This window comes from Artibeus jamaicensis, unplaced genomic scaffold (genome assembly GCF_021234435.1).
Source record: "Artibeus jamaicensis isolate MK-2021 breed Jamaican fruit bat unplaced genomic scaffold, CSHL_Jam_final scaffold_614, whole genome shotgun sequence".
In the NCBI taxonomy this organism is placed as follows: domain Eukaryota; kingdom Metazoa; phylum Chordata; class Mammalia; order Chiroptera; family Phyllostomidae; genus Artibeus; species Artibeus jamaicensis.
Window position 1 is genome coordinate 4,702,820 of NW_026522050.1, and position 25,564 is coordinate 4,728,383.

Sequence of the window (25,564 nt, forward strand, 5' to 3'; positions counted from 1 at the left end):
GAGTTTTTCTCATCATTTATGCTTAATTGCTGTTATATTCATATATTTAGACTTAATTTCAAATTTGTTTTGCCATCATTACTCACATTACAGGAGACTGCACCAAAGGTGGTATGTTGATGTGAGACAGACAGCACCTCCTTCATTTGAGGCTCATTAAAAGGGGTCCCAGACAAAGGCAGCATGGGTCCAGGTTGCAGAAACTTACATGTGGCCTGGAGCTACAATACTTCACTGTGTATTTGCAGAAGGAAAAGGTCAGGAAGCAGTCATAGGACAAGAAGCCACTCCCAAAAGAGATAAAAAAGGAGTTACAATCCATTCTCAGAACAGTACACATTCCCCTGGCCAGCCCTTGTTGCAGGTGGTGGGGGAGCCGTGTATTGACCCCACAGCAGGGCAGAAAGAAACTTTCATGAGAAATCAAACGAGACCAATGAAGGGACTATGAGTTGGATGCCTTTTGATTAATACTTTATTCAGGTAGAAGCTAGATTAGGTAGAAGAACTAAGAGTGAAATGTACTCTTTACTCATAGGGGCATAAATTATTTAAAGTTTTCCTGAGAATAATACAGTAACATGCTCCCAAGTCTTCATAGTCTGCACTCTACAGAAAATCATAGATCTTGTTTGTGGCATCTTAGGAAAACTCCATTAGAGAGCTGAAAGCTCTTCAGAATACCTAGAAAAAAATTATTCGTTGTAAGAATATCAGATTTAAATAGGAAAAAGCTTTCCACTTAGGGCCTACAAAAATATGTGCAAAGAAATTTCTTGAATACTGAGAAGAAAAAAATCCAACTTGTTTTATATTTTCTTTTGCACAACATCTGTAGGTTTTGAAGCAACGTTGTTATACAGAGATATCATTAGGGTTCACATCAGGTCTGGGTACCAGGAAAAATCTCACATTTCCAAGGTTTTTAAAAACTGCTCTCAGCTTCCACTGTAACAGTTGAAAGAGCATCTTCATTACTACGACCCTGAAAAAAATTAACCTCTTTAAAATCATGTTTCTTAAAATCATACATGTAATAAATACTTTTAAAAATACAAGCAATCCTGATATTTATAGAATAAAATGTTAAAGTGACATTTGTCCTCACTCTGTCCAATCTCTACCACAATCACTGTCTTAATTCCTATTGGGCTACTTGTAACTTTTGCTTTACTTCTAGACTTTCACAATAAAAAATATTCATGGTCTTCCTTACCCGGAACAGTTGCCAGCATCCCAAAAGTCACCTTGTCATGGTGTTTCCCAATTACTACTTATTCCTTCCCTTCAAAAGTAAGTCATTTTGACTTTTAGGTAATTAAGCTTTTCTTTTCTTTCTAGTTCTACCAGCTAGCTTGTATTCTCCCCTAAAAATTATAGTTTTAGTTTTGCCTGGTTTCAAACTTCATGTGAATAGAATTATAAAGTATGCTTTTGTGTTCGACTTCTTACACTCCACATTATATACATGAGATTCATCCATATTGTTAAATATAGGTGTAGTTCATTGTAATTACTGTGTATAATTTTATTGGAATAATATATCTCAATATATTCATTGTACATCCATTTGCATTGTTTATACTTTGGAGCTACTATAAAGTACATATATAAATTTCCTAGAAGAATATTTGGTAGTATGTGCATATGTGCACACATTTCTATTTGGATGTATACTAAGGACTGAAGTTACTGGTAGGCTATGCACACCTTAACTTTTAGTAATTAATGCCCCAAATTTATATAATTTATATTCCAACTGGGGATGTGTGAGACATTTCTTTTACCCAATCATTACCATCACTTAAAATTATATTGTGAAAGTTAGTCATTCTGTTAAGTACTTAATATTTTATTGTAGTTTTATTTTAATATTATTATTGAAATGATTTGTGTTGAATAGCTTTTGTTTTTCTATATGTCTCATGTACTTTATGTTCTCCCTTTACCTTTTTTTTGTAAAAATTAAATACTTTGTGTATCATCTTAAATTTGTTGATATTTACTATATATTTTTTTAAGTTTTCTTAGTCATTGGTCTAGGGATTATAATATACATCTTAATTTGTCATAATCTGCTTCACATGAATGCTAATTTAATCCCAGTAAAATATAGAAACTTTGTTCTCATATAGGTCTACATGTAGGTCTCATGTAGGTCTCATTTCTTCCCCCTTTGTTTGTGTTATTATTGTCATGCATATTATATGTACCTATGCCATGCACATAATATATTGTGACAGTTATTGCTTTTGTAATCATAAGTCTTTTAAAATTTCATAGAAAAAAGTAGAGAAATACTATATCTATAGAATAGGGGTTGGCAAACTATGGATCTGGACCAAATTTGGACCACAACCTGTGTGGTGAAGTTTTATTGAAACAAAGGCAAATCCATTAATTTATGTATGGTCTATGGCTGCTTTCATGCTACAAGGTACAGCTGAGTAGAGTTGTGATAGATGGAATTAAGATTGATAATAACATGACCTTAAAATAAGGAGATTAAGATTACCGGGTAGGCCCAGTGCGATTCATGCCATAGTTATTTAAATCAGTCAAGGAAACACCAAAAAATATACTTATACTGTTTTTTTTTTATAGCCATCTACATAATTACCTTCACTGATGCTCTTTATTTCTTTATGTGTATTTGTGTTCCATCTGGTATTGCTTTCTCTCAGTTTAAAGAACTTCCTTTGGTGTTTCTTATAAAGCAGTTAGTCACATAGTCTCTGTCTTTTTTCATCATGTGTATCTTTATTTCACCTTCATTTTTGAAGAATAGTTTTAAAAGAGAATTCATGCTGACTATTTTTTCCTCCAGTACTTCAATATGCTATTCTACTACCTTCAGGACTCCATTGTTTCTGATGATAAATCAGCTGTTAATCTTATTGTGGTTACATTGTATATGAAAAATCATTTTTTTCTTGCTTTAAAGATTTTCTCACAATTTTTAAAATCAGCTTGGCTCTGAAATGTCTAGGAATGAATCTCTTTGCGTTTATTCTAATTGGAGACTATTGAGCTTCCTAATGTATAGAATAATATTTTTTCATTAAATTTGGGGAAATTTTGGCCATTTTACTTCAAGGTTTTTCTGTTCTCTCATTTTTGGGGATCTCATTATTCACATGTAGGTGTAATTAGATGGTGTCCCAATGATCTCTGAGACTTTGTTCATTTTTCTTGTCCTTTTCTCCCCCTGTTCTTCAGCCTGGAGAATTTATATTGCTCTGTCATGTTTGCTGATTTTGTCTTCTGTCAGCTCAAATCTGTTCTTAAGCTTCTCTAATAATTTTTTAATCTCAGCAATTCTATTTTTAAACTCCAGGATTTCCATTTTATTCTTTTTAATAATTTATATCTCCTTTAATTCTATCTTATTTTAAAAATTAAACAGATTCATTGAGATATAATTAACATACAAAGAACTACATATTTAATGTGTAAAATCTGATAAATTCAGACATATGCAAACACTGTGATACTATCACCACAATCAAGATAATAGACATTGATAATCTTATTTGATGAGTTATTGTCATACATTCTTTAAACATATTTTCCTTTAGTCTTTGAAGTCTTTCTTTGTGAAATTCAACATTTGTCTTCCTCTCCCCTCAAAAGGTGGCTTTTTCCCAAGTGTATGGTTCATTATTTCTCATTCTTTGCATGCTATATTTTGTTGTTGTTTAAGAATGGATTCGTTACTGTATCCTGTATCCAGGATATACTGTAACAACTTCAGGTTCTGATTGCTTCATCTTCCCCCAGGAGGGTTGTCACTGCCGCCTTTTATGACTCCCCTACACTGATATTGTGGAGTTTGGATCTCTTGCAGTGGGATCTACCCTTTGTCAGTGAATAAGTGTAGTTTAAGGAATCTATTCAAAGTTTAAACTATTTGTAAATCTGCCCCAGCTTTTATTCTGTGTTTGCAAGGCCTCTTTATTCAGCCAAGTATAATTAGTTTACTAAGACCCTCTCCAGCCTCCTCAGTGCATGCATAGATAGCTCTTGACACAAATATAATCTTCCAGACCACAGGGATAAGTAGGATATCACCAAGGCCCACTTTGGCTCTCTTATTCTCAGAATCTCCTTTTAAGTTTCTAACCAGTTACCAGTCAACTTCTTGTCCTAACAAGTATTGTGATTTCAATTAGGCTAGATGTTATATTGGTTTTTCCAAATTGTTTGTTACTGAGATCTCTACTGTTATAATGACACCTCTGGTCATGGAAATTTCTGTGCTTTCCTATAAATAAAATCATCCCTCTCCAGTAGTGAGACTGCTGGTCTTCACAGTCTAACTCACCCAGGTAAACTTCTGCAAAATGAAACCTGGTCGGGGTGGGGAGCGGTTGAGAAAAATCAGAGTAGCACCAAGATAAAATGTCACAGACACCCACTGTTCTTACTGAGGTTCAGTAAATTTTCTTAAATACTTCTCATTTGTTGTATTCTTTGATAAGTGTCTGGAATAGTTAAAAACTGTTTACTGACAATTCTCTCCAGTTTTATCATTTCTTTTTCAGGACATTTGCCAGATCCTTACTCAGTGATTCTGGAAGTCCCACACATTTTCTATTCTTGGAAAACTGTTTTTCCATATAGCCCTGTAGTTACTTCTGCACTTCAATTAGTCTCTACTTAAAATGCTTTCCCCGTACCATCTTGTATAAAATAATCTTTGCTTTATCTCTTTACTCTGTTTTATTTCATTTCATAAAATTATTGTGCATATGTTTATTGTCTTTCTTTGCATCCCACTGAAATAGAAACTCCCTGAGAATAGGAATGCTGTCTTGTTAATCACTGCATCCTTAGTGCCTATTACAATGCCTAATATATAGTAAGCTCTCTATAAATATTTGTGAAAGAAAGAATAAATATATATAGTCTATTTAAGCTATGAGAAAATAAATCATTTGCATAAATTTTTGTAGTACTGTGAATTATTACAGCAATTTGAGATGTTATTAAACTTGCAATTACAGTTGACACTTAAACAATACAGGTTTGAACTGAAGATTCTTTTTAGTAAGTATATTGAAAAACTTTTTAGAGATTTGTGATAATTTGAAAAAACAGATGAACTGTGTAGAGTAGAAACATTGAAAAAAATAAGAAAAGTCAGGTATGTCATGAATGCATAAAATATATGTAAACAGCAGTCCATTTAATCGCTTACTACCATACACAAGTTATTACGATACATTTCAATGTACCATAGCTTATGCATAAAACACTGACTATACATAGAACCATTCACAGTTGAGAGAAATGTAAACAAATAGATGCCATATTAAATCCTAACTGCATAAAATTAACTGTAGTTCTTATTGCACTATTGTAATAATTTTGTAGCCATCTCCTGGTGTCACTTTGGTAAGCTCAAGTGTTGCAAGTACATGATTAAATGTCATGTGATGCTAATCAACTCCACATGACTTTTTCTCTCCAGTATACTGTGTATTGCAGTAAAAAGGGATCTCACAGTTGTTACATATTTTTCAAAGTGTTAGGTATGATATTGTAAACTATGAATAACACCATGGGACCCAATGTTAATGATGCTGGAAGTGGTCCCAAGAAGCAGAGAAAAAGGTCATGACATTCCAAGAAAAAGTTGAATTGTTTGATATCTAACACACACCCATAGATTGAGATCTGTAGCTGTGCCTGACCACCATTTTGAGATAAAGAAATCCAAATGTAAAAACAACAGGAAATTTGTGACACTGCCACTACAGCTGTGACAGCAGGCACAAAAGCCTTGCATTTTTTTGTGAAATATCTTTCTCTCTTGCATTGAAAATGCAGCTTTTGTGTGGGTGCAGGATTGCCTTAAGAACTACTTACCTATAGACTCTAATGTGACTCAAGAAAAAACAAAGTCATCACATGTCAACTTAAAGCAAAAGAAGGTGAAGGGGCTAGAGCTGGAGAATTTAATGCCAGCAAAGGAGAGTTTGATAATTTTAGAAAGAGGTTGGCTTTAAAAAAACATGGAGATAACAGGAGAAGCAGCTTCTGCTGACCAAGGGGGAGATGAATTCCAAGAAGCCATTAAGAAAATCATGAAGAGAAAGCATATCTGATTGAACAGGTTTTTAATGAAGATGAAAGTGTCCTATTCTGTCAAAAAAAGAAAGAAAGGCCACAAAGGATATTATTAGTAAATAAGAGAAAAGAGCACCAGGATCTAAGGCAGAAAAAGATAGACTAACTACCGTTTTGTGCAAATACAGTAGAGTTTATGATCAGGACCACTCTTATCTGTAAAGCGGATTCTTCCCTAAGCCTTGGGAAAGATAAACACCAGCTGCCAGCCTTTCAAGAAAGGAGGTCTGGACAACAAAACCCCTTTTTCTAGATTGGCTCCACTGCTCATTTTCCCTGCAGTCAGGAAGTACCTAACCAGCAAGCAACTGCCTTTTAAGGTTTTTTTGATATTGGACAATGCACCTGGCCACCAGGAACCCCATGAGTTCAACACTGAAAGTGTTGAAGTGGGCTACCTGCTCCCAAACACAACATCTCTGATTCAGCCTCTACATTAGCGGATCAAAAGGACACTTAAGGATCATCATTATACATGGTAACATGGTACTTCATAGAAAGAATTTTCAATGCTATGGAATAGAACCCTGACAGACAGAGCATCATGAAAGTCTAGAGAATGATTACAACATTGTCATTACAGAATTATATTGCTGTAGAGTATGCCTCTGTCTCTCTCATAATTGGAGGAACTGCATATCAGCCTGTCATCCCACATAAATGATTTCTTTAAAACTGTAACAATGTTTCTGATACTGCATTATTAATATGACTATAATACCGTATGTAACAAAGGTTTTGTAATGATTTAATTATTAGAGTATAGGCTGATACTCTGAGTCAATCATATCCATTATACTAGCAATCAGATAGCTTTTTTTCATTATCAATGCATAAATCCTTTTAACCTATGAAATATAAATTTTTCTCATATTTTCATTTTTGATGTCTAGTGTTAGTAATATGCATAACCTGTAAGACAATATTGATGCTCACAGGCAATTCATCTTATAAACAGACGGCATAAACTTACTATAAATGTATTTTTCTTCATTTTAATTTGCTTAATAATAATTTTTCTAGCTTACTTTATTGTAATAATACATATACAAAATATGTGTTATTTAACTGTTTATGTATCAGTAAGGTGTCTGGTCAACAATAGGCTATTAGTAGTTAAATTTTGGAGAAGTCAAAAGTTATATGCAGGTTTTCAACTGCATGGGGGCTAAGCTCATTTAATCCCTGCGTTGTTCAAGGGTCAACTGTACACTTAAACAGATCAAATACCGACAGAAGTACTAGTCTTACATGCAAAGACATATGTATTGAGATGTTTATTGCATCATTCTTTATAACTTAAAAAATTGGAAAAAAGCTAAATATGCAGCAATAAAGGAATGTTAAAATGAAATATAAGAAAAAGTATGATACTATTAAAAGGCATTGTTTAGAAGTGCTTTATAATGAAAAGATTTTTATGGCAGTTGAAGAAAATGCATGTGACCAAACAATATGAGTATGATCACACAATTAGTAACAAAGAAAACTCTGAGCGTGCCTGTCTGTGTCTTTTTATGAAGATTTGCCTGTGTGGGTATGACAAAAATTACATTAAGAAGACAATAACTTTTTACTCTAAGTTTTTACTCTTTTATTTATTTCATGTAGTCTTTTTGTAATTTTATAAACAATAAGATGAAAAAAATTTAAAAAATCACATATTCCATTTTAGTAATTCTAAACATATTGTATCAGTGCACTTCATCTCCTCATAGAATGTGCTCACTAAAATCAATATTTCTTAATATGCCAGAGAGTAGATAAACACTTACCAAATCAACACAGGCAAAGGTGCAGTATGTGAATGCAATAGCTGATTCCAAGGAATAGGAGGATAGCAAAATCCGAGAAACTTCCCTCCCAAGTTTCTGAAATCAGAAAATATGGAGAATTTTTCATTATTATTTAAGTAAGAGCAAGTATGTTCAGGGAAGGAGCTCCTAGTATGAGAAGAAAATAGGAAGAATAATTTAAGCATCTTTTACTATTTTCTTCCCAGAGGCATTTCTACTCCCTTGCCTTCTGCTCTACTTTTCCTAGCTTTTATTCCCCTGATTCATTATCCCTGCAGTGAACTCACAATCCAAACTCTTCATTCAAGAAGATTTGACTTACCGTGACTTCTAACCAAAATGGAGGTGAAGGTAGATATGTTTTGCTTCTTTGCACAACCAAAAGAAGGACAACAACTAATTTAAAAACAAAAATCCAACCAGAACTGCCAGAAAATCAAACTGTATGGAAGTCTGACAACCAAGAAGTTAAAGAAGAAACATTGATCCAGACTGGTAGGAGGAGTCAAGACTGGAAACTAGGGATGAGAGGATGTGCAGCAAGGCAGTGGACCAGGCACCTGGGAGAAATAACTGGGGAGCAAGACAGACCATGCAACCAGGATTCCAGGGTGGGCAACTAAAGCCTCGAAACCTCTGACTGTAAAAACATCGGGGTTGTAGCCCTGGCTGGTGTAGCTCAGTGGATTGAGCATGGGCCTGCGAACCAAAGGATCACTGTTCGATTCCCAGTCAGGGCACATGCCTGGGTTGCAGGCCAATTTCCAGCAGGGGACACATGAAGGGCAACCACACATTGATGTTTCTCTCCCTCTACCTTCCCTTACCCTCTAAATATAAATAAATAAAATCTTTAAAAAAAACATCAGGGTTATGTCAGTGGTACAAATTCCCAGCCTCACAGGAGGGTTTGCTGGAGAGACCCACTAAGTCCTAGAACATACACAAGCCCACCCACCCAGGAATTAGCACTGGAAGGGCCCAATTTGCTTGTGGGTAGTGAGGGAAGTGACTGAAAGCCAGCTGGGAGCCTAGCAAGTGGCACTGTTTCCTCTCAGATCTGTCCCCCACATACAGTACAAAAACTAGGTGAACTCGGTTGTCCTGCCCTGACAAATACCTAAGGCCCCACCTCTTAAAACATAACAGGCACGTGAGACAAATGAATACGGCCTAAACAACAGGTCAAAACTCCAGAAAAAAAATAAGCAATGAGGAGATAACCAACCTATCAGGTGCACAGTTCAAAACGCTGGTAACCAGGATTCTCACAAAAATGATTGAGTATAGATACAAAATTGAGGAAGAAGTGAAGGCTATGCAAAGTGAAATAAAGGAAAATATACAGGGAGCCAACAGTGAATGGAAGGAAACTGGGACTCAAATCAACAATTTGGAATGCAAAGAAGAAATAAACATTCAACCAGAACAGAACGAAGAAACAAGAATTCAAAAAAAGTGAGGAGAGGCTTAGGAACCTCTGGGACAACTTTAAATATTCCAACATCTGAATCACAGGGTTCCAGAAAGAGAAGAGGAAGAGCAACAAATTGAAAATTTATTTGAAAAAATAATGAAAGAGAACTTCCACAATCTGGTAAAGGAAATAGACTCCAGGAAGTCCAGGAAGCTCAGAGAGTGCCAAAGAGGTCAGACCCAAGGAAGCACACTCCAAGGCACATTATAATTACATTACCCCAGATTAAAGAGAAGTAGAGAATCTTCAAAGCAACAAAAGACAAGGAGACAGTTAGACTAACACTTGATTTCTCAAAAGAAACCTTGCAGGCACAAAGGGTCTGGAAAGAAGTATTTGAAGTCATAAAAGGCAGGGGCCTACATCCAAGATTACTCAATCCAGAAAATGGGAGGGCAGATAAAGTACTTCCAAGAAAAAATAAAGTTAAGGGAGTTCATCATCACCAGGAACAGGAGATCCGCCCTAAGTCATTCATATCTAGTTGGGCTTCATAAAGAGGTAGGACCTTTGAAATAAGAGTAGAACTGAGAAAAGGGAAATGGGGAAGCAACACTCTGCAGCTTTAATTTACTTGTTTCTTTGTAACCTTTCTTGTTCCAAAAATAATTTAATAGCATAAATTACAAGTGTGACAAAATAATTAAGAAATGGAGACATTAAAAAGGACCAACAATATAGCTAAAATATATATCACATGATCTATGGTTTGATAATGTTAGCAAAAAACTGAATGCAAGAAAGAGTATGACATGTTGAGAAAACGATAAAATGTTTAACTCAAGTTATAGTGTTCACTCACGTACAATAAGGCAAGATAAAGACTATAAAGGGTTTGAAATAGCAAGGTGAAGAATTCTGATTTAATTTTCTTGGCAGAAACATGATCGTAACATTTTTTTAGCTGAAAAGTACTTGTGACTTCTTAGTGGGCAAGATTATAAAAAGTCATTTTGCCCATATTCCTTAATTTATATGTTAGTGTTATTCTCAAACCCTCTCCCTGAAAGTAGCAAGATGTCTGCCAAAGAAGTTCAAGAACAACAGAGAGAGTGATTGAGTTCTGAACACATAATTTAAGCTTCTAAATGCAATTTAAGTCAGTAAGTGACCATTTTTTTTACTTCAATCACTTTGGGTTGTCACAAGAAAAAGAGTTCTAATTAATAAAAATTTAAGTAAAAAAAAACCAGTACTTGGTAATTGGGAAGACAGTGTAGAGAAAGGGGTTACAGAAAAGTTTGAGCCTAGGAGATTGAAATAGGGAGTTTTGAAGTACAGTATTTTTGAGGAGGTAAATATTTTCCATTTTTTATCTGTTGCATTTGAGATGATGATGCTAGAAGCATATCCAAGTAGAAAAGTCAAGCTGGCCATTAGAACAAGAAGACTGGAGTTTGGGAGACAGACAAAGCAGTTAACTAATAGATTATGCTATTTTCTCCATTTACACACAAAGAAACTAAGGAACAAGGAAGTTAAGAAACTTGTCCAAGGAGGTCACACACACTGAGTACTGAAGATGGTGTTTAAATAAAGACAGTCTGGCTCTGGATTTATATATACTACTTACCATTTTGCTCTATGAGGACTACATTTTGAGGCATACACTTTTGGAGCTACCAGAACCTACCTACGAACAGTGGTAATTTGATGAGTTTGTGGATTTAGTCAAGCCACTTGTTTATGTTGGAAAGACTGGCATATAGGAAATCCTATACAATGCTTTTGTAAATGTAGGTAGATAATTCTATAATACCTCTAAAATAAGAGATGTAAGCCTAACATACAAGCTCATTTTGTGTAACAAATTACAGGAAATAAAGCTGAAATGTGTGTTTGGTGGATTGTGAAACTGATCATTAACACTGAGTTTGTGTCAGGTAAATACAGTGTGCAGTGCTTTGTAATAATATTTGCAAAAGGTAGGCCTTAGCAATTATGTCATGTTATCTTTTAAAAAAATATTTTATTTATATGTATTTTAGAGAGAGGGTAATGGAAGGAGACAGGGAGAGAAACATCAATGTGTGGTTGCTTCTCATATGCTCACTACTGGGGTCCTGACCTGGCTCACAAACTAGGCATGTGCCCTGACTGGGTATTGAACAGGCAACCCTTTGGTTTGCAGGCTAGCAGTCAATACACTAAGCCACACCAAGCAGGGATTATGCCATATTATTTTAAACTGATGACTACAAGTTTATGAATAAGAGCGGTAAGATACAATAACTTGACATTCCTCTATACTTAATTCCCCTCCCTATCTTTGGCCCAAAAATTAAAGTTGAAGATTTGTATATTGAATTTCCAGGGCAAGTGGAGAGTTTTCTTATAATTTATAGGGAAAATCTGACTCATGCTTATTTAAATCAATATATCATTAATTACACACAATCTATTTTGGGATTATTGTACCTTTTTTCATCTCCATGCTTGGGTTCCTTCCACTGATGGTCCCACAGAGGGGGGGGTACATGGAGGGAGTGGGAAGTTTATCCCTCACCTATGTTGACTCTTCTACTCATTAGAAAGATGTTTGAATTAAAACGTTCAAATAGTTCTTTGTTTTGCTCTGTTGTTCAGTAACAAAGAGGAGCTCCACTCCAATCTGTTATGATTTTACACAGAAGATTTTATAAGTACTGCAGCAGTAATAATCTGTGATTCTAAATCTAGAGCCAACATTGGGAAAAAAACTATTATATCAGTAAAGATATTCACATTTATGTGGTACTTAAGGGCTTAAAGCAAAACTCACATGAGATACAAAAATAGGCTGCTCATGAAATGTTATATGTTAAACCTGAAGTTATGAGGCATCTATAATTCCAACTATGTGCATAAATAGCAGAGTTCTTTTGTCGGTTATGGGAATGGTCTTAAGGTTGAGCATTATACTTTTCTTTCTTTAAAAGCATCATCAGTGAAACCATGCCTAATGCAGATATACTTACCACCAAAGCCTTCAAAGTATTTACTTGCTCTATTTTAATTGAATATATCAAGAATTCAAATATTCTAGTAATATTTACAAAGAATTATGATAGAATTATTTTTGAGTTAGAATTTTCAACCAAGAGCTTAATTACTATTTCAACCAATAGTAATTAAAACAGAGAGTTTTGTGAGGACCAGTAAATCCTAATTTTACCTCCTAAGCCTTCAAAACCTCTGAAAGGAATCACTTCGAAATTGAGAAGTTCCTACAGAATTGGTCACTTACCGCTTGTCCATAGTTCCTATATGACACAGAACCAAAAGTAGACAACTCTAATACAGTCAGCACTACTCCAACGACTGTAACAATTATGCAGAAGACGTGCAAGATCAAAGCACATGCAACCTGAAAAGAAGATATAGGTTAAATTTATTACGATCAGAATAAGCACTTCGGTTAGGCAGTGTGCTAAAAAAATCATCTAGTTAAAACCAATCTAGTTTCTGAAACTTTAGAAATGTTGGTATGCTTGCTATTAGAATAAATTATTTTTCTGATTTATATAAAACATAGTAAATTTGGAGAAAACATGAAAATATTATCACATCATTAAGCATAAATCTTTCATTTGGGCTAAAAGATTTTACAATCTTCTGAGTCAGTTGGAAGAAAGCCTTATAAGATGTGATTCTAACAAAAGGAGTTCACTGCAAACAGAAAAATAGAAGAAAAACATGGAAAAGGACTACTTGTAGAAATAAGCCAAATAGGAATCAATGATTTTTAATGCTAGGTTTTAAATCTCTAAGAAAAATCCCTTAATACCTCTGGATATCTGTACAATTATACGTAGCTTTTTTATCTGTACAATTATGAGATAAGATGAATTAATTTCTAAGGTACTGTTTAACTCTAAAATTTTCCCTTCCCAATAGCTTTCTGCCTATATCAAAGATGAATCTTATTTCGAACATATCCTTTATTTTATTACAAGATGCAATTCTGTTTGCAAACTGGATAGTTAGGAAAATGGAGTTTTATAGCAGTGGTATGTTTGTATATAAAAACATTAGGTCCTATTACATTTTTTGAAAAGTTTATACACCCTTAAAAGAAGGTAGAATACCAAACCCAAAAAAAGCTATATATATAAATTTACAGGAACTAGTATAAAGGACACATGGACAACAACCAAGGGGGTGAAAAAGGGAGGGAGGTGGGGGGCACAGGGGGAGGTGGGCTGGGATTGGCATAAAAGACAGAATACTGTACTTGAAAAATAATTAAATAAAAACTTTTTAAAGAATTTTCCTATGAAAAAATAATAATAAAAAATAAATTTAGAAACTTTTACATATCATAGATCCTAACTAATATAGTGTGTTTGTCTACATTAAAGTATGTGTGTTTGGATTTTCACTTAATTTCTTCATTTATTTTACAGGTAGAGTAGATTCCTGCATTGTTTAGATACTCACAGTCTTTTCATTAAAACTTATTTAGCTTTGTGACGAATGATTTCTAGGATACCCTAAACATTTCAACTTACCTGGCGTAGAGTTGGATTCCTTGCTATTTTAATTAAGAACATTCCTGAAATGATAAACTGGATATAAAAACATATATTTATAAATATTCATTAATAATGCTCATCAACTTAAAATGTATTTTTAACAACTCCCTCTTCTAAGTCAATTATTTTTATAATACTAAGAGTGGTAAAATAGAAAAAAATTTCAGTTGAAGGTGTCAGGACACATCGTAATGAATTTGAAAGCAATAGCAGGGTCACTAGTAACAGAAATATATAGGGGACACTGCAGAATTCAGGTTGTGGTATATGACAAAGATAACTTAGGTGGTCCTGAGTAAGGGGCCAAATCTGTGCAGGCTTTCTGAACTCATTCAGTTATGACTTGGAATGCCATCCTTCCTCATGAAATGATGCCACTGATTATAACTGCTGTATAATCATTCATATCCAGATGTGAAAACAGTGTCCCATGAGTCTACTCAAAATTGTGTTTGCACAGAATATACCTCTTAACTGAAACTATGACACTACGAAGTTAACAGCTGCTATTCATATTTTTGTCTTTTCGGGGTAATATCAGTGGCTCTCATGGTCCTCCTCACCGGCAAGATATCGCTATACAGCCAGGGCTCATATTTTTGTCTTTGTTTTCAAAAAGAGTTCCATTACTTCACAACAGGCTGCTTTGTCTGTTTCCTGGAAATATAAACTGATGCCACACTTTTTGAAGATGAGCTGAACAAGTATTCTTTTTGTTTTATCTGTTGTGTTTTAATTTGTGGAAAAATAGTATTCATACTAGGCACCATACCAAAAAAAAAGGTCAAATCTGAATCTTATGAACTCCTCAAGGATAACTTAAATCTACACACTCAGCACTTCATTCTGTAACAAAAGTTGAGATTTCCAAGGACATACATAGTGAAGGTAAGGGCTAACTCAGAATAGAAAGTAAAAATATCTTTTGAATTTTAAACTGAAGTGTTCTCTAATTTAAACTACCAAACCATGTACTTTACAAAACACCCAAAGTTTATGACCTAAGTAAGAAGTTTTCGGCCCTGGCTAGTGTAGCTCAGTGGATTGAGCGCGGGCCTGGGAACCAAGCAACTACGGTTTGATTCCCAGTCAGGGCACATGCCTGGTTTGCAGGCCAGTTCCCAGCAGAGGATGCATGAGAGGCAACCATACATTGATATTTCTATCTCTCTCTCCTTCCCTTCCCCTATAAAGATAAATAAAATTTTTAAAAAGTTGTTTTGGATTGGGTTAAATTTCATAAATTTTTTAGGTAATTTCTTCTAGGAGCTAAATATGCTATTTTGGGGGGAGTAATGTTTTATATATTTAAAATATATTTTATCAATTATTCTATTACAGTTGTCCCATTTCCACCCCCTTTATTCCCCTCCACCCTGCACACCCCCTCCTACTCACATTCCCTCCCTTTAGTTTATGTCCATGGGCCATACATGTAAGCTCTTTGGCTTCTACATTTCCTATACTATTCTTGACCTCCACCTGTGTATTTTCTACCTACTTATGCTATTGATTCTCTGTACCGTTTTCCCCTCTCTCCTCCTCCCACTCCCCCACTGATAACCCTTCATGTGATATCCATTTCAGTGATTCTGATCCTGTTCTAGTTGTTCACTTAGTTTGTTTTTGTTTTTGTTTTAGGTGTGGTTGTTAATAACTGTGAGTATGTTGTCATTTTACTGTTCATAATTTTTATCTTATTTTTCTTAGATAAGTCCCTTTAACATTTCATATAATAAGGGCTTGGTGATGATGAACTCCTTTAACTTGACCTTATCTAGGAAGCACTTTATCTGCCCTTCCATTCCAAATGAAAGCTTTGCTGGATAGAGTAATCTTGGATGTAGGTCCTTGCCTTTCATGACTTGGAATACTTCTTTCCAGCCCCTTCTTGCCTGTAAGGTGTCTTTTGGGAAATCAGCTGACAGTCTTCTGGACACTCCTTTGTAAGTACCTGTCTCCTTATCTCTTGATGCTTCTAGGATTCTCTCCTTCATTTTAATCTTGGGTAACATAATTATGATGTGCCTTGGTGTGTTCCTCCTTGGATCCAACTTCTTTAGGACTCTCTGAGCTTCCTGGACTTCCTGGAAGTCTATTTCTTCTGCCAGATTGGGGAAGTTCTCCTTCATTATTTGTTCAAGTAAGTTTTCAATTTGTTGCTTTTCCTCTTCTCCATCTGGTACCTTTACCATTTGGATGTTGGAATATTTAAAGATGTCCTGGAAGTTCTTAAGCCTCTCCTCACTTTTTTGAATTGTTTCTTCATTCTGTTCTGGTTGAATGTTTCTTTCTTCTTTCTGGTCCACACTGTTGATTTGAGTCCTGGTTTCCCTCCCATCACTGTTGGTTCCTGTACATTTTCCTTTATTTCACTTAGTGTAGCCCTTATTCTTTCATCTAATTTGTGACTATATTCAATCAATTCTGTAAGCATCCTGATAACCAGTGTTTTGAACTGTGCATCTGATAGGTTGGCTATCTCTTCATCATGTAGCTGTACTTTTTCTGGTGCTTTGATCTGTTCTTTCATTTGGGCAATTTTTTGTCTCAGTGTGCCCATTATGTAGTAAGGGGTAAAGCCTTAGGTGTTCACCATGGTGGGGCAACCCACATCACTGCGTTGTGACACTGTATGTGGGGGAGGGATCCAAAAGGGAACAATGCCACTTGCTCAGCTCTCTGCTGGTTTTCAGTCACTTGCCCCACTACCCATAATCAAATTTGGCACTTCTGGTGTTGATACCTGGGTGGCTGGTCTTGTGTATGTTCTAGGACACTATTGGTCTCTCCAATGAACTCTCCTCTGAGGCTGGCAGTTTTTTCTGCTGCTGCCTCAACCCCCACAGGTGTTTTCAATCAGAAATTTGAGACTTTATTTCCATGCACTGAAATTGGGTCCTGTGGTCTGTCTTGCTCCTCAGTTGCTCCTCCTGGTTTATCTGTACCCAGTCCTGAATATGCCTCCTCTCTGGGTCTGCCAGCTGCCACCTTGTCTGCCAGCTGCAGCCTTGCCCTCCCTGGTCCTCCAGCCACTACTTTGCTGCGAGTCCTCTCTGCCTGGCTACCTGTCTCTGACCTGCCTACCAGTCTGGATGAATGTTTCTTCTTTAACTCCTTGGTTGTCAAACTTCCATACAGTTCAATTTTCTGTCAGTTCTGGTTGTTTTTTGTTTTTAAATTTGTTGTCCTTCTTTTGGCTGTGCAAGGAGGTGCAGTGAGTCTACCTACGCCTCCATCTTGGCCAGAAGTCCTAAATATGCTACTTTGATAATATAAATAATTAAATGCTGAGGGACATGAATCATTTATTGGGATTTTGCCAGCAAACTCACTATTTTTCCCCCATTGTTTTCCAATGCAGTGCTTTGATACTTGTGAGCCAATGTGGAAAGGCAGAGTATCTCCTAGAGACCACTGCTTTGGGCAAAGCCCTGTCAATTAGCAGCCATTTCATCTCCAACAGCCCTTCCAGGGTTTTCCAACCCAAGGCTCGTGAGCCCCATGTGGCCCAGGATAGCTTTGAATGTGACCCAACACAAAATTGTAAATTTACTTAAAACTTTGTTTTTGCTCATCAATTTTCATTACTGTTTGTATATTTAATATGTCACCCAATACAACTCTTTCTCTTCCAGTGTGGCCCAGAGATGCCAAAAGGTTGGGCACCCCTGAGGCAAGGCTTAGACATTGGTTGTAAGCACGGGGTAAGTGGTCTCCCTGCTCCTTACTGCTATTTCCAACCATTCTCTCTCCTCTAGCTTTGAATCAAATGTCATCAGATTCTATCACCTGCTGTCCCTCCTGGTGAAAGTAATGTGTTGACTCCTTGGTCACTCTCCTCTTTCTAGGTAATTTTAATCTCATCTTTTAACTCTCTTTCTAACATCTCTTAATCTTTGCTGGGCTTGTGGTTCTTTAAATTTATGTCCTTCAATCCTTTAACTCGATCCTATTTCAATCACTCACTCTCATATCCATTCTCTTGTTCTTGTTTCTACCAGTAACTGTAACATCTTTCAAATCTCAGTTTCAAATGGCCCACTCTGACCACCAACTTCTATCATTCTAGCTCATGCCCCCATCTAGATTTATAATCTGAGACCCTCACCCCCCTGTTACATTCTCTCCATAATTCTCTTAAATTCCATGGTCAAACTCTACAAACATTCACTTATTATATACACTATCAACTCCTTTGCATCTTTCTTGTTTAGTCACAGCTGCATGCTTGGACCAAAACCCTGATTAAGTGCAGTTCTTCTTACTGCACACCTGTACCCATGCAGCCAATCATGGCCTGAGAAAGACACACAACCTTCTTGACCCATCTCACTATAAGCTCAGTTAAGCCCTTACTGCTGTATGGAAGTTGAACCAATTTTTCATAATACACACACTTTCTCACTTTTCCTACATGACTATTTCATGTCCCCTCCTCTCTCCTCAAACAACCAATCTACTCTGCCACTCACACTCATAGCTCATGGTCTTGATTTCTCACTCACCAAAATATTTCAAACCATTGGAAGAGAAGTTGCACAACTTCCCAACTTCCCATCTACTTACTTAACAAAACGTTTCTCCTCTCTCTGTGTTCTTCTACCTTGACACTATTTACATTAAAAATGGATAAGTCTTTGTTGTGGGAGCTGTCCTATGCACTGTAGGATGTTTATCAGCATCCATGGTCTCTGCCCACTAGGTCCACACCCCCAGCTGTGAAAACCAAACTTGTCTCCAGGCACTACCAAATGTCCTCTGACTGGCAAAACCACCTCAAGTTGAGAACCACTGCTAGAGATGAGCTGTCCGTGCTCTTAGCTATTTGTGTATTAAAATTCATCATCTCTTGCCTACACAAGTACATAATTTTAATGATCCCTCTCTTCCACCATTTATTTCATGTCATCAATTTTCTCTTCTGATTCATTTTCCTCAATAAAAGACATGATACTTCCAACTTACTAAAACAAGTAAGCAAACCCTCTCTTGACCCAAACTTTCCCCAGCTACCACCTCATTTCACTACACCACATTAATCAAAGTCCTTCAAGGAGTTGTCTGTGTTTAATGTCAATAATTCCTTTCTCCCACTATGTCTTAAACCAACTCCAGGCAGGCTTGTGCCCCACTATTCCCCTGAAACTACTTATCAAGTTTACTATAGGCCTCTGTATTGCTAAATCCCATGATCAGCCCTTGTCTTAATTGATAAAATAACAGAATTTAGCCCTGGCTGGTATAGTTCAGTGGACTGAATGTGGGCCTTTGAACCGAAAGGTTGCAGTTCAATTCACAGTCTAGGGAATATTCCTGGTTTGTGGCCCAGGTCCCCAGAAGGGAGTATGCAAGACACAACCACACACTGATGCTTTTTTCCCTCTCTTTCTCCTTCCCTTCCCCACTCTCTAAAAATAAATAAATATATTTTTAAAAACCAACAGGATTTAATAGTTTCTCTTTCCCTGTTTCTTTGTTTATTTGGTTTCCAGGATGCCAGGCTCTCCAGGTTTTTCTACTATATTACAGCTATGTAAGAACCACAGAAGAGTTCAGGTAGCAGCAAATTTAGACAGTGTATGATTATAATCTCATTGTGTGAAGAAGCTTATATAACAACCCTGATATGAAAGCTGACCATGCTAATGGATATCATGGTTGAGATGCTTCGTTTCTCATATATCTAAGGGCAATTTAACCTATGGTTGTGATTGTGTATTCACTCCTGTATCCACATCTCTTGTAACATCACAGGCAAATTAATAGTGCTCAAAAAATATCTATTGAAAAATGCAAATTGATTTTGAATGAATTACCAACCTGGAGTTTTGTTAAATAATTCTTCTGAAAACTCTTTAGAAACTGCTCTCTATCTTCCATTAGAGGCATGCATATTATTTACTGAATGATTAAATCATATAAATGCATTCTACTCACAATAATTCCCCATAAAGGACATCCTGTTTTGTAAGTTAGAGGTTCATAGGTCCCAAAGACTCCTTTAATCTGTCCCATATACATAATCAATAGGAAATACCACATGAAAACATGAAAGATGCCAATCAAAATCTGGATAGCCTATGAGAAAAGAGTGAGTGCTATTAGTACTGAAATCATGTAATTTATAATACAATTCCAACAACTGTTAATTATGAGAAACATTCAAAACTTTTATAAAAGATAAAATAGTAATACACTTAGCCATGTATTTCTTGGATTGATTCACCCAAGAAGAAGGTCTTCACCAAGAAGTACAGACTGAGGCTTACCAAATAGAAATCACCATACCTGGAGCACCTAATCATTGTTCCTTAATAATTCTGGCAAATTCTCCCAAAAGAAAGTTGACAATCTGACTCCATCACTGGTTACTCTCCTTTTCTATGCAGTAATGGCATGAAGGGAGAATACTGAGGGTACTTGAGAGGAAATGTGGTTACTAATCTATTTGGATGCAGGTAGCCACATATCCAACATTTTCTTGTCCATTATGAACAAGAAAATCAATGAATCAATGAATCACTTTTTGAATCTTACAAAGTTTTATATCTTTTTTCCTTCAATAAATCCTTGGTATGGGTCCTTTTCACAAGCATGCTGGGATGAGGTACACAGAGATACAAAGAGTACCCAAAGTAGACTTGCTTGCACAAGGTCTTCCTATTGAATGGGGATGGGTTAGGGTTAGGGGAGAATTATTACTCAACTTTAATGTGTAAGAATATAATTACAATCTCAGTAAATATGTCTGCATAAAAAATATCTCTGACTGTATATATAAACTGGTATTTCATATTCTGAATCACATTTTAAATTACCCTTTAAAAATTTCAGAGAGATTACTTTCATTTTCATATAAATTATAATTAAAAAGCTATTTAATGTTTTAAGTTTAATAGTTCCAGTTCTGTGTAAAGCAAGTCATTAATGAAACACATAAATGCAATTGGCTGATATTAAATATATATTTTAGAGAAGTGGGTTTTTTGGTATAGAAAGACCACTGTTGTAGGTAATAATGCCATGTATTTTTATAGATTTAGAATTTAAGATTTCCTCTATACCCAATTTGGAAGAACAGCATTATTTTTAGAGGTCCTTTGGATCTGACTGGGGGGAAAAATTCTCTACTAGATCACAGAATTCTCCAGGGCCTGGACCTCAGCTGGTCCTCAGTCTCTGCTGTGGTGCCCAGTGCAGAGCAGGCACCCAGGAAATACCCTCTGTGGAAGCACCTCAGTATCAAGAACATAAATTCCACAGGACTTTCCAACTGTTAAAAAAGTGACTGGGTTTGAAAAATAGTGTCCCTTTTTATATGATTGGTAATTGTCCTATATAAAACCATCATGGTTTTATATAGAACAATTACCAATCTACAAGAAAGCACAGCTGCTAGTGTTTGAACCGTACAAGAAAGCACAGCTGCTAGTGTTTGAAGGACAAGATGGGTTTTCTTATTCAAAAATGGTTCTTAACCTAATGCCAAAGAATGGGTTCCAGGAAGACATAGTCCTCCCCTGAGGGAAAAATGAGTGCAAAGGGTTATGATAGACACGTGAGTCTGAGAAGAAGATTCAGAGCTTCCTTCCTATATCTAGGGGGTCCGTGACTCCAAAGAGGTTAAGAACCCCTGCTGAACAGTCAGGTGGAAGACTTAGGTCTACATAGTAGGTAGCTTCAAGGAAAAGTTCACACCCAGTGAGAAACTGTTTTCCCCTTTACATGTGAAAGAGCATGGTCTCCACAATTCCTTGGTGTTTTTGTAAGAGAGCTAGATAAACTCTCTGCGTATAGTGTGTATAACTTAAGAGACAGATTGATAATCATTCTGCTGCATAGACATCAATACAGTACTTAAAAGGGATCAGCAATAGATCTCTTTTACAGTTAAAAAACATACTGGTTTTTAAATGTCTACTTTGGATTTTGTCTATTTCCCTGTGTATGTGAGTTTGGTCAGTTTGCTTGTATCTGACAGATACTAGTTTATGAAGGGCCATGAGATCACTCAAAATTTGTAAAAAAACAATCAACATTTAAAAAAAAAACAACAAGTTTTACCCTGTTGGCTTAACCAAACCTGACCCTTTCCAGATCCAAGAATGTTCCTTATTAAATTGAACTAGTGCATGACCTCAAATGTAGTCAAAGTGAAGTGGTACTTACCCCTAACACAAGTGCATCTGCTGTAGAAAGATTTGAACATACAGCCATACTACTAGCATTTCCTCTAGATGATTACGTCTCTAATCTTTGGTGATATCTTTATTAGCAAACTTCTACAAAACAATACAAAACACATATACACATTTTGCTCAAAAAAAATAATTAAGTTTGATTCTTTATTATTTCACAGCCACCTCCCCAAACTCAGAGGTAATCACTCTCTTCTTCTCATGCCTTCATTTTTAGTAGCATCAAGCCCTGACTGGTGTAGCTCAGTGGATTAAGTGCGGGCCTGGGAACCAAGCAACCATGGTTCGATTCTCAGTCAGGGCACATGCCTGGGTTGCAGGCCAGTTCCCATCAGGGGACTTATAAGAGGCAACCATATATTGATATTTCTCTCCCTTTCTCCTTCCCTTCCCCTGTAAAGATAAATAAATAAAATCTTTATATATATATATATATATATATATATATATATAATTTAGTAGCATCAACTTGCATTTACCTGTTCTGAATAAGAGTCTCAACTGAAAAGCCTGTGGCTAAAAAATATTGGTATACTACGGATATTTTCTGAGTAGTGAACAAATGTCTGGATGATAAGGTAGAAAGAAAACTTAGGGAACAGTGTTGGAAAATTCCTGGTAAAGCTTTTAACAATTCACTTGCAATTCACAATCAATTCATTGCAATTCCTAATGCTATGTTTGCATTTTCAAAATCAAGGTCTTGTACTTAAGTTTATTATGGGCTTGTGATTTTTTTCCTGACACATACCTGCTACCTAGTTCCTCTTTCTAGATGCAAGACCTTTTTCTTCCATCACTCCACCCTCTAAAAGACTTCTGCTGGGTTCCCCCCGCCCCCCCAGCTTATAGTCCTGTATTTCTCTCTGGTGTTTAGATTATCTTCTTATTTACTTTAAGATAAAAACCTGGATAAAAATTGTATCCCCCTTAAGGGGCTTTATCCTCTTGTGGGTCAGAAATTAAACTGCTCTACATCTTCTAACATGTCATATTTAGGTCAATAATATCAGTGATGCCACTTAGCCAGGTGATCACCTGATAGATGATCCTAAAACTTTCTCTTTTCAGAAAGCAGGGAGTATGGACTAGAGGACCTTTAATTCCCTGCATCCTTAAAATCTCATGACTTGATTATTTTGAAGAGCCTTCGTTTCTAAAACTGATTTTCTGAATGTCTCTTAATTTTGTACAGTATAGAGACAGAAAAAAAACCTAGGTAAGTATCCCAGAGCTACTGACAGAGAATAGAAAAAACAGTACATTAATAATTGAAGTATAAGACCCTGGCTGATGTAGCTCAGTGGACTGAGCACAGGCCTGCAAACCAAAAGATCTTGGTTTGGCTCCCTGCCAGGGCACATGTCTGGGTTGCAGGCCAGTTCCCAGCAGGGGATGCACCAGAAGCAACCATACATTGATATTTCTCTCCTTCTCTCCTTCCCTTCCCTTCTAAAGATAAATAAATAAAATTTAAAAACATAATTGAAGTATAAAGGACAAATACCATATGATCTCACCTTTGACAGGAAGCTCAACAATAAAACAAACAATCAAGCAGAATAAAAACAAAGACACTGAAATAGAGAACAAGTGGGCAGCGACCAGAGGGGAGAGGGAAGGGAATTTAAGGGGAAAAATGGGGAGGGATTTTGAGGAACAAGTATGAAAGACACGGGGATGAGGACTGGGGGGGGGGGGGCAGCGGAAATGGGAGAGAGGGAGGAGACGGGGCGAGGGGGGGTGGGATGGGAGAAATAGATAAAAAATGTACTTGAAAAATAACTAAATAAAATTTGTAAAAATTAAAAAAACATAATTGAAGTATAAGTAGTAAGCTTTTTATATTCAAACACTACCTCTGAGAAATACCAAAAGAAAGGGTATACGCCTATAGGCAACCAAGATTAATCATTCTGTCATGCTTAAATAAAAAGAGATAGAATTACAGAATTTATAGACAGTGATGAGGAAAAGCCATATCTCAATTGCTATTATTTAACTTTTCAAACAGAAGGATAGTAATAAATACAATAAGTCCTTTTGTGTATACATAAAAATTCTTTTCACGTTCATAGTTGACAGTGTAAGCGGCAAGAGTGACTTGGGGAGCAGAATATTTAGCATTACTATCATCTTTATCAGGCTCCTACCAAAACTGCCCAAAACGAAGTGTTCATTAAAATACTAAAGAAAAGAAGGTATGTGTGTCTGTTGAAAATCCTTAGCTTAACTGATGAAAGGAAGAAACTAAGAAATGCTAGAGTATATTCCCGGAATAAATGATGGTTAGAATTTTTTAAAAAAGACATTCTACATGCAGATACTACACAACCCAGTTAACTATCCCATTTTTGTTAAATACATAAATAAAATTAGTCATTTATTCTTTGTTATTTTCGGTTGATTCCATCACTAACACAAAAAGCAGCTGCAGGACAAGTCCAGAGCCCTTGCTGCCAAGTCCCCAAACTTTCTTTACAAATTCTGGAATACTCCCAGAGAGCGCATGTCTAGAAACCACTTCTCCATCTTTAGCATCTTTGGTAGCCATGCAACCAACTCCTCCCTGTCTGGAAATTCTGCAGTGGGGCATACGGAGCCCTTCATTAACTGCCCCTGGCCCACCTTCTCAGCCTCATCCCCGCCACTCCGTCCGCTTCAGCCCCAACAGCTCCCACAGTGACGCTCTTTGGGGGGCCTGCTCTCCTATTCCCCTAACGTGCTGGACGTGCATGCCTCCGGATCACCGTGCAATCTCGCGGCTGATTCTCAGCACTGGCCCCCGAGTCAGTGTCAGCTCCCAGAACTCGAGGAATTCATTTCAGATGTTCAGGGACAACAGTCCTGGGCTATGACCCAGAGACTCAGACGGGGTGAGCCCAGCCTTTGTGTGGGAAAATCCTGTCTCCATGCCCCCTTATGGCTTGTAACACTTCAGAAAACTCATAAGCCAACTGATAGCATTACCCCTCATTTCACTTGTTGAAGGTCCCCAGGATCGATCGAGTGTCACACTCTCAGGTCCAGGCCCAGGCTTAGGGGCGTTTCTGCGCAGGCCTGGCTCAGGAGGCAGATCTCAGCTGGCGGTGCTCTCAGCTCCGGGTCCCCAGACCCTGCCCAGAGGTCATTACTCAGGTAACAAGGAGCCCAGGACCCAGCTGGCCCTCAGGCTCCTCCCTTAGGCCGCCCGGGCCTCCAACGGTGGTCCTTGTGTGCCTGCGTGCACACACCAGGTGGGTAGGACCGGAGAGCTTGTGCGCAAACTCACTGGAACCCGGTCACGTGGTCTGACCCGCGTCAACTACCGCTGACCGTAACTCTAGGTGCGGTTTCTTTAAACCTCCATGCCTGGTATTGGCTTTTCTGGTGCATTTCTTATCTACACATCTCCTGCAATGTGACCAGTGGCACTGACGAAAAGTTTGTCCTTCACCTTTTCTG

General features: G+C 36.8%; 1 protein-coding gene across 4 annotated transcripts; it reads right to left on the reverse strand.

The window, feature by feature from the left end:
- Positions 1-464: 464 nt before the first annotated feature.
- On the reverse strand, positions 465-25,364 carry MS4A13 (membrane spanning 4-domains A13). 4 transcript variants are annotated; one of them, XM_037137708.2, is made up of 8 exons: positions 25,091-25,364; positions 22,092-22,204; positions 19,860-20,000; positions 13,896-13,952; positions 12,632-12,751; positions 7,908-8,003; positions 913-985; positions 465-684 (listed from the first exon to the last, which is right to left on the reverse strand). In XM_037137708.2, exons 2-7 carry the CDS (start codon positions 22,137-22,139, stop codon positions 926-928), a joined length of 522 nt encoding a protein of 173 aa, XP_036993603.2. In that variant the 5' UTR covers positions 22,140-22,204; positions 25,091-25,364; the 3' UTR covers positions 465-684; positions 913-925. The 4 variants fall into 4 exon arrangements, with proteins under 4 accessions (XP_036993603.2, XP_053515164.1, XP_036993602.2 ...); XM_053659189.1 differs by lacking the exon at positions 913-985; XM_037137707.2 differs by having other exon boundaries at positions 465-985.
- Positions 25,365-25,564: the final 200 nt, after the last annotated feature.

What these genes read in the sequence shown, in the direction of transcription:
- MS4A13 (XM_037137708.2), bottom strand. Translation starts at nt 22,139, where the DNA reads ATGGCTGTATGTTCAAATCTTTCTACAGCAGATGCACTTGTGTTAGGG. An exon ending in CAGATGCACTTGTGTTAGGG is followed by an intron (nt 20,001 to 22,091) that starts GTAAGTACCACT and finishes CTTTTCTCATAG; the next exon opens with GCTATCCAGATTTTGATTGG. An exon ending in CCTTTGCCTGTGTTGATTTG is followed by an intron (nt 986 to 7,907) that starts GTAAGTGTTTAT and finishes AATTTTTTTCAG; the next exon opens with GGTCGTAGTAATGAAGATGC.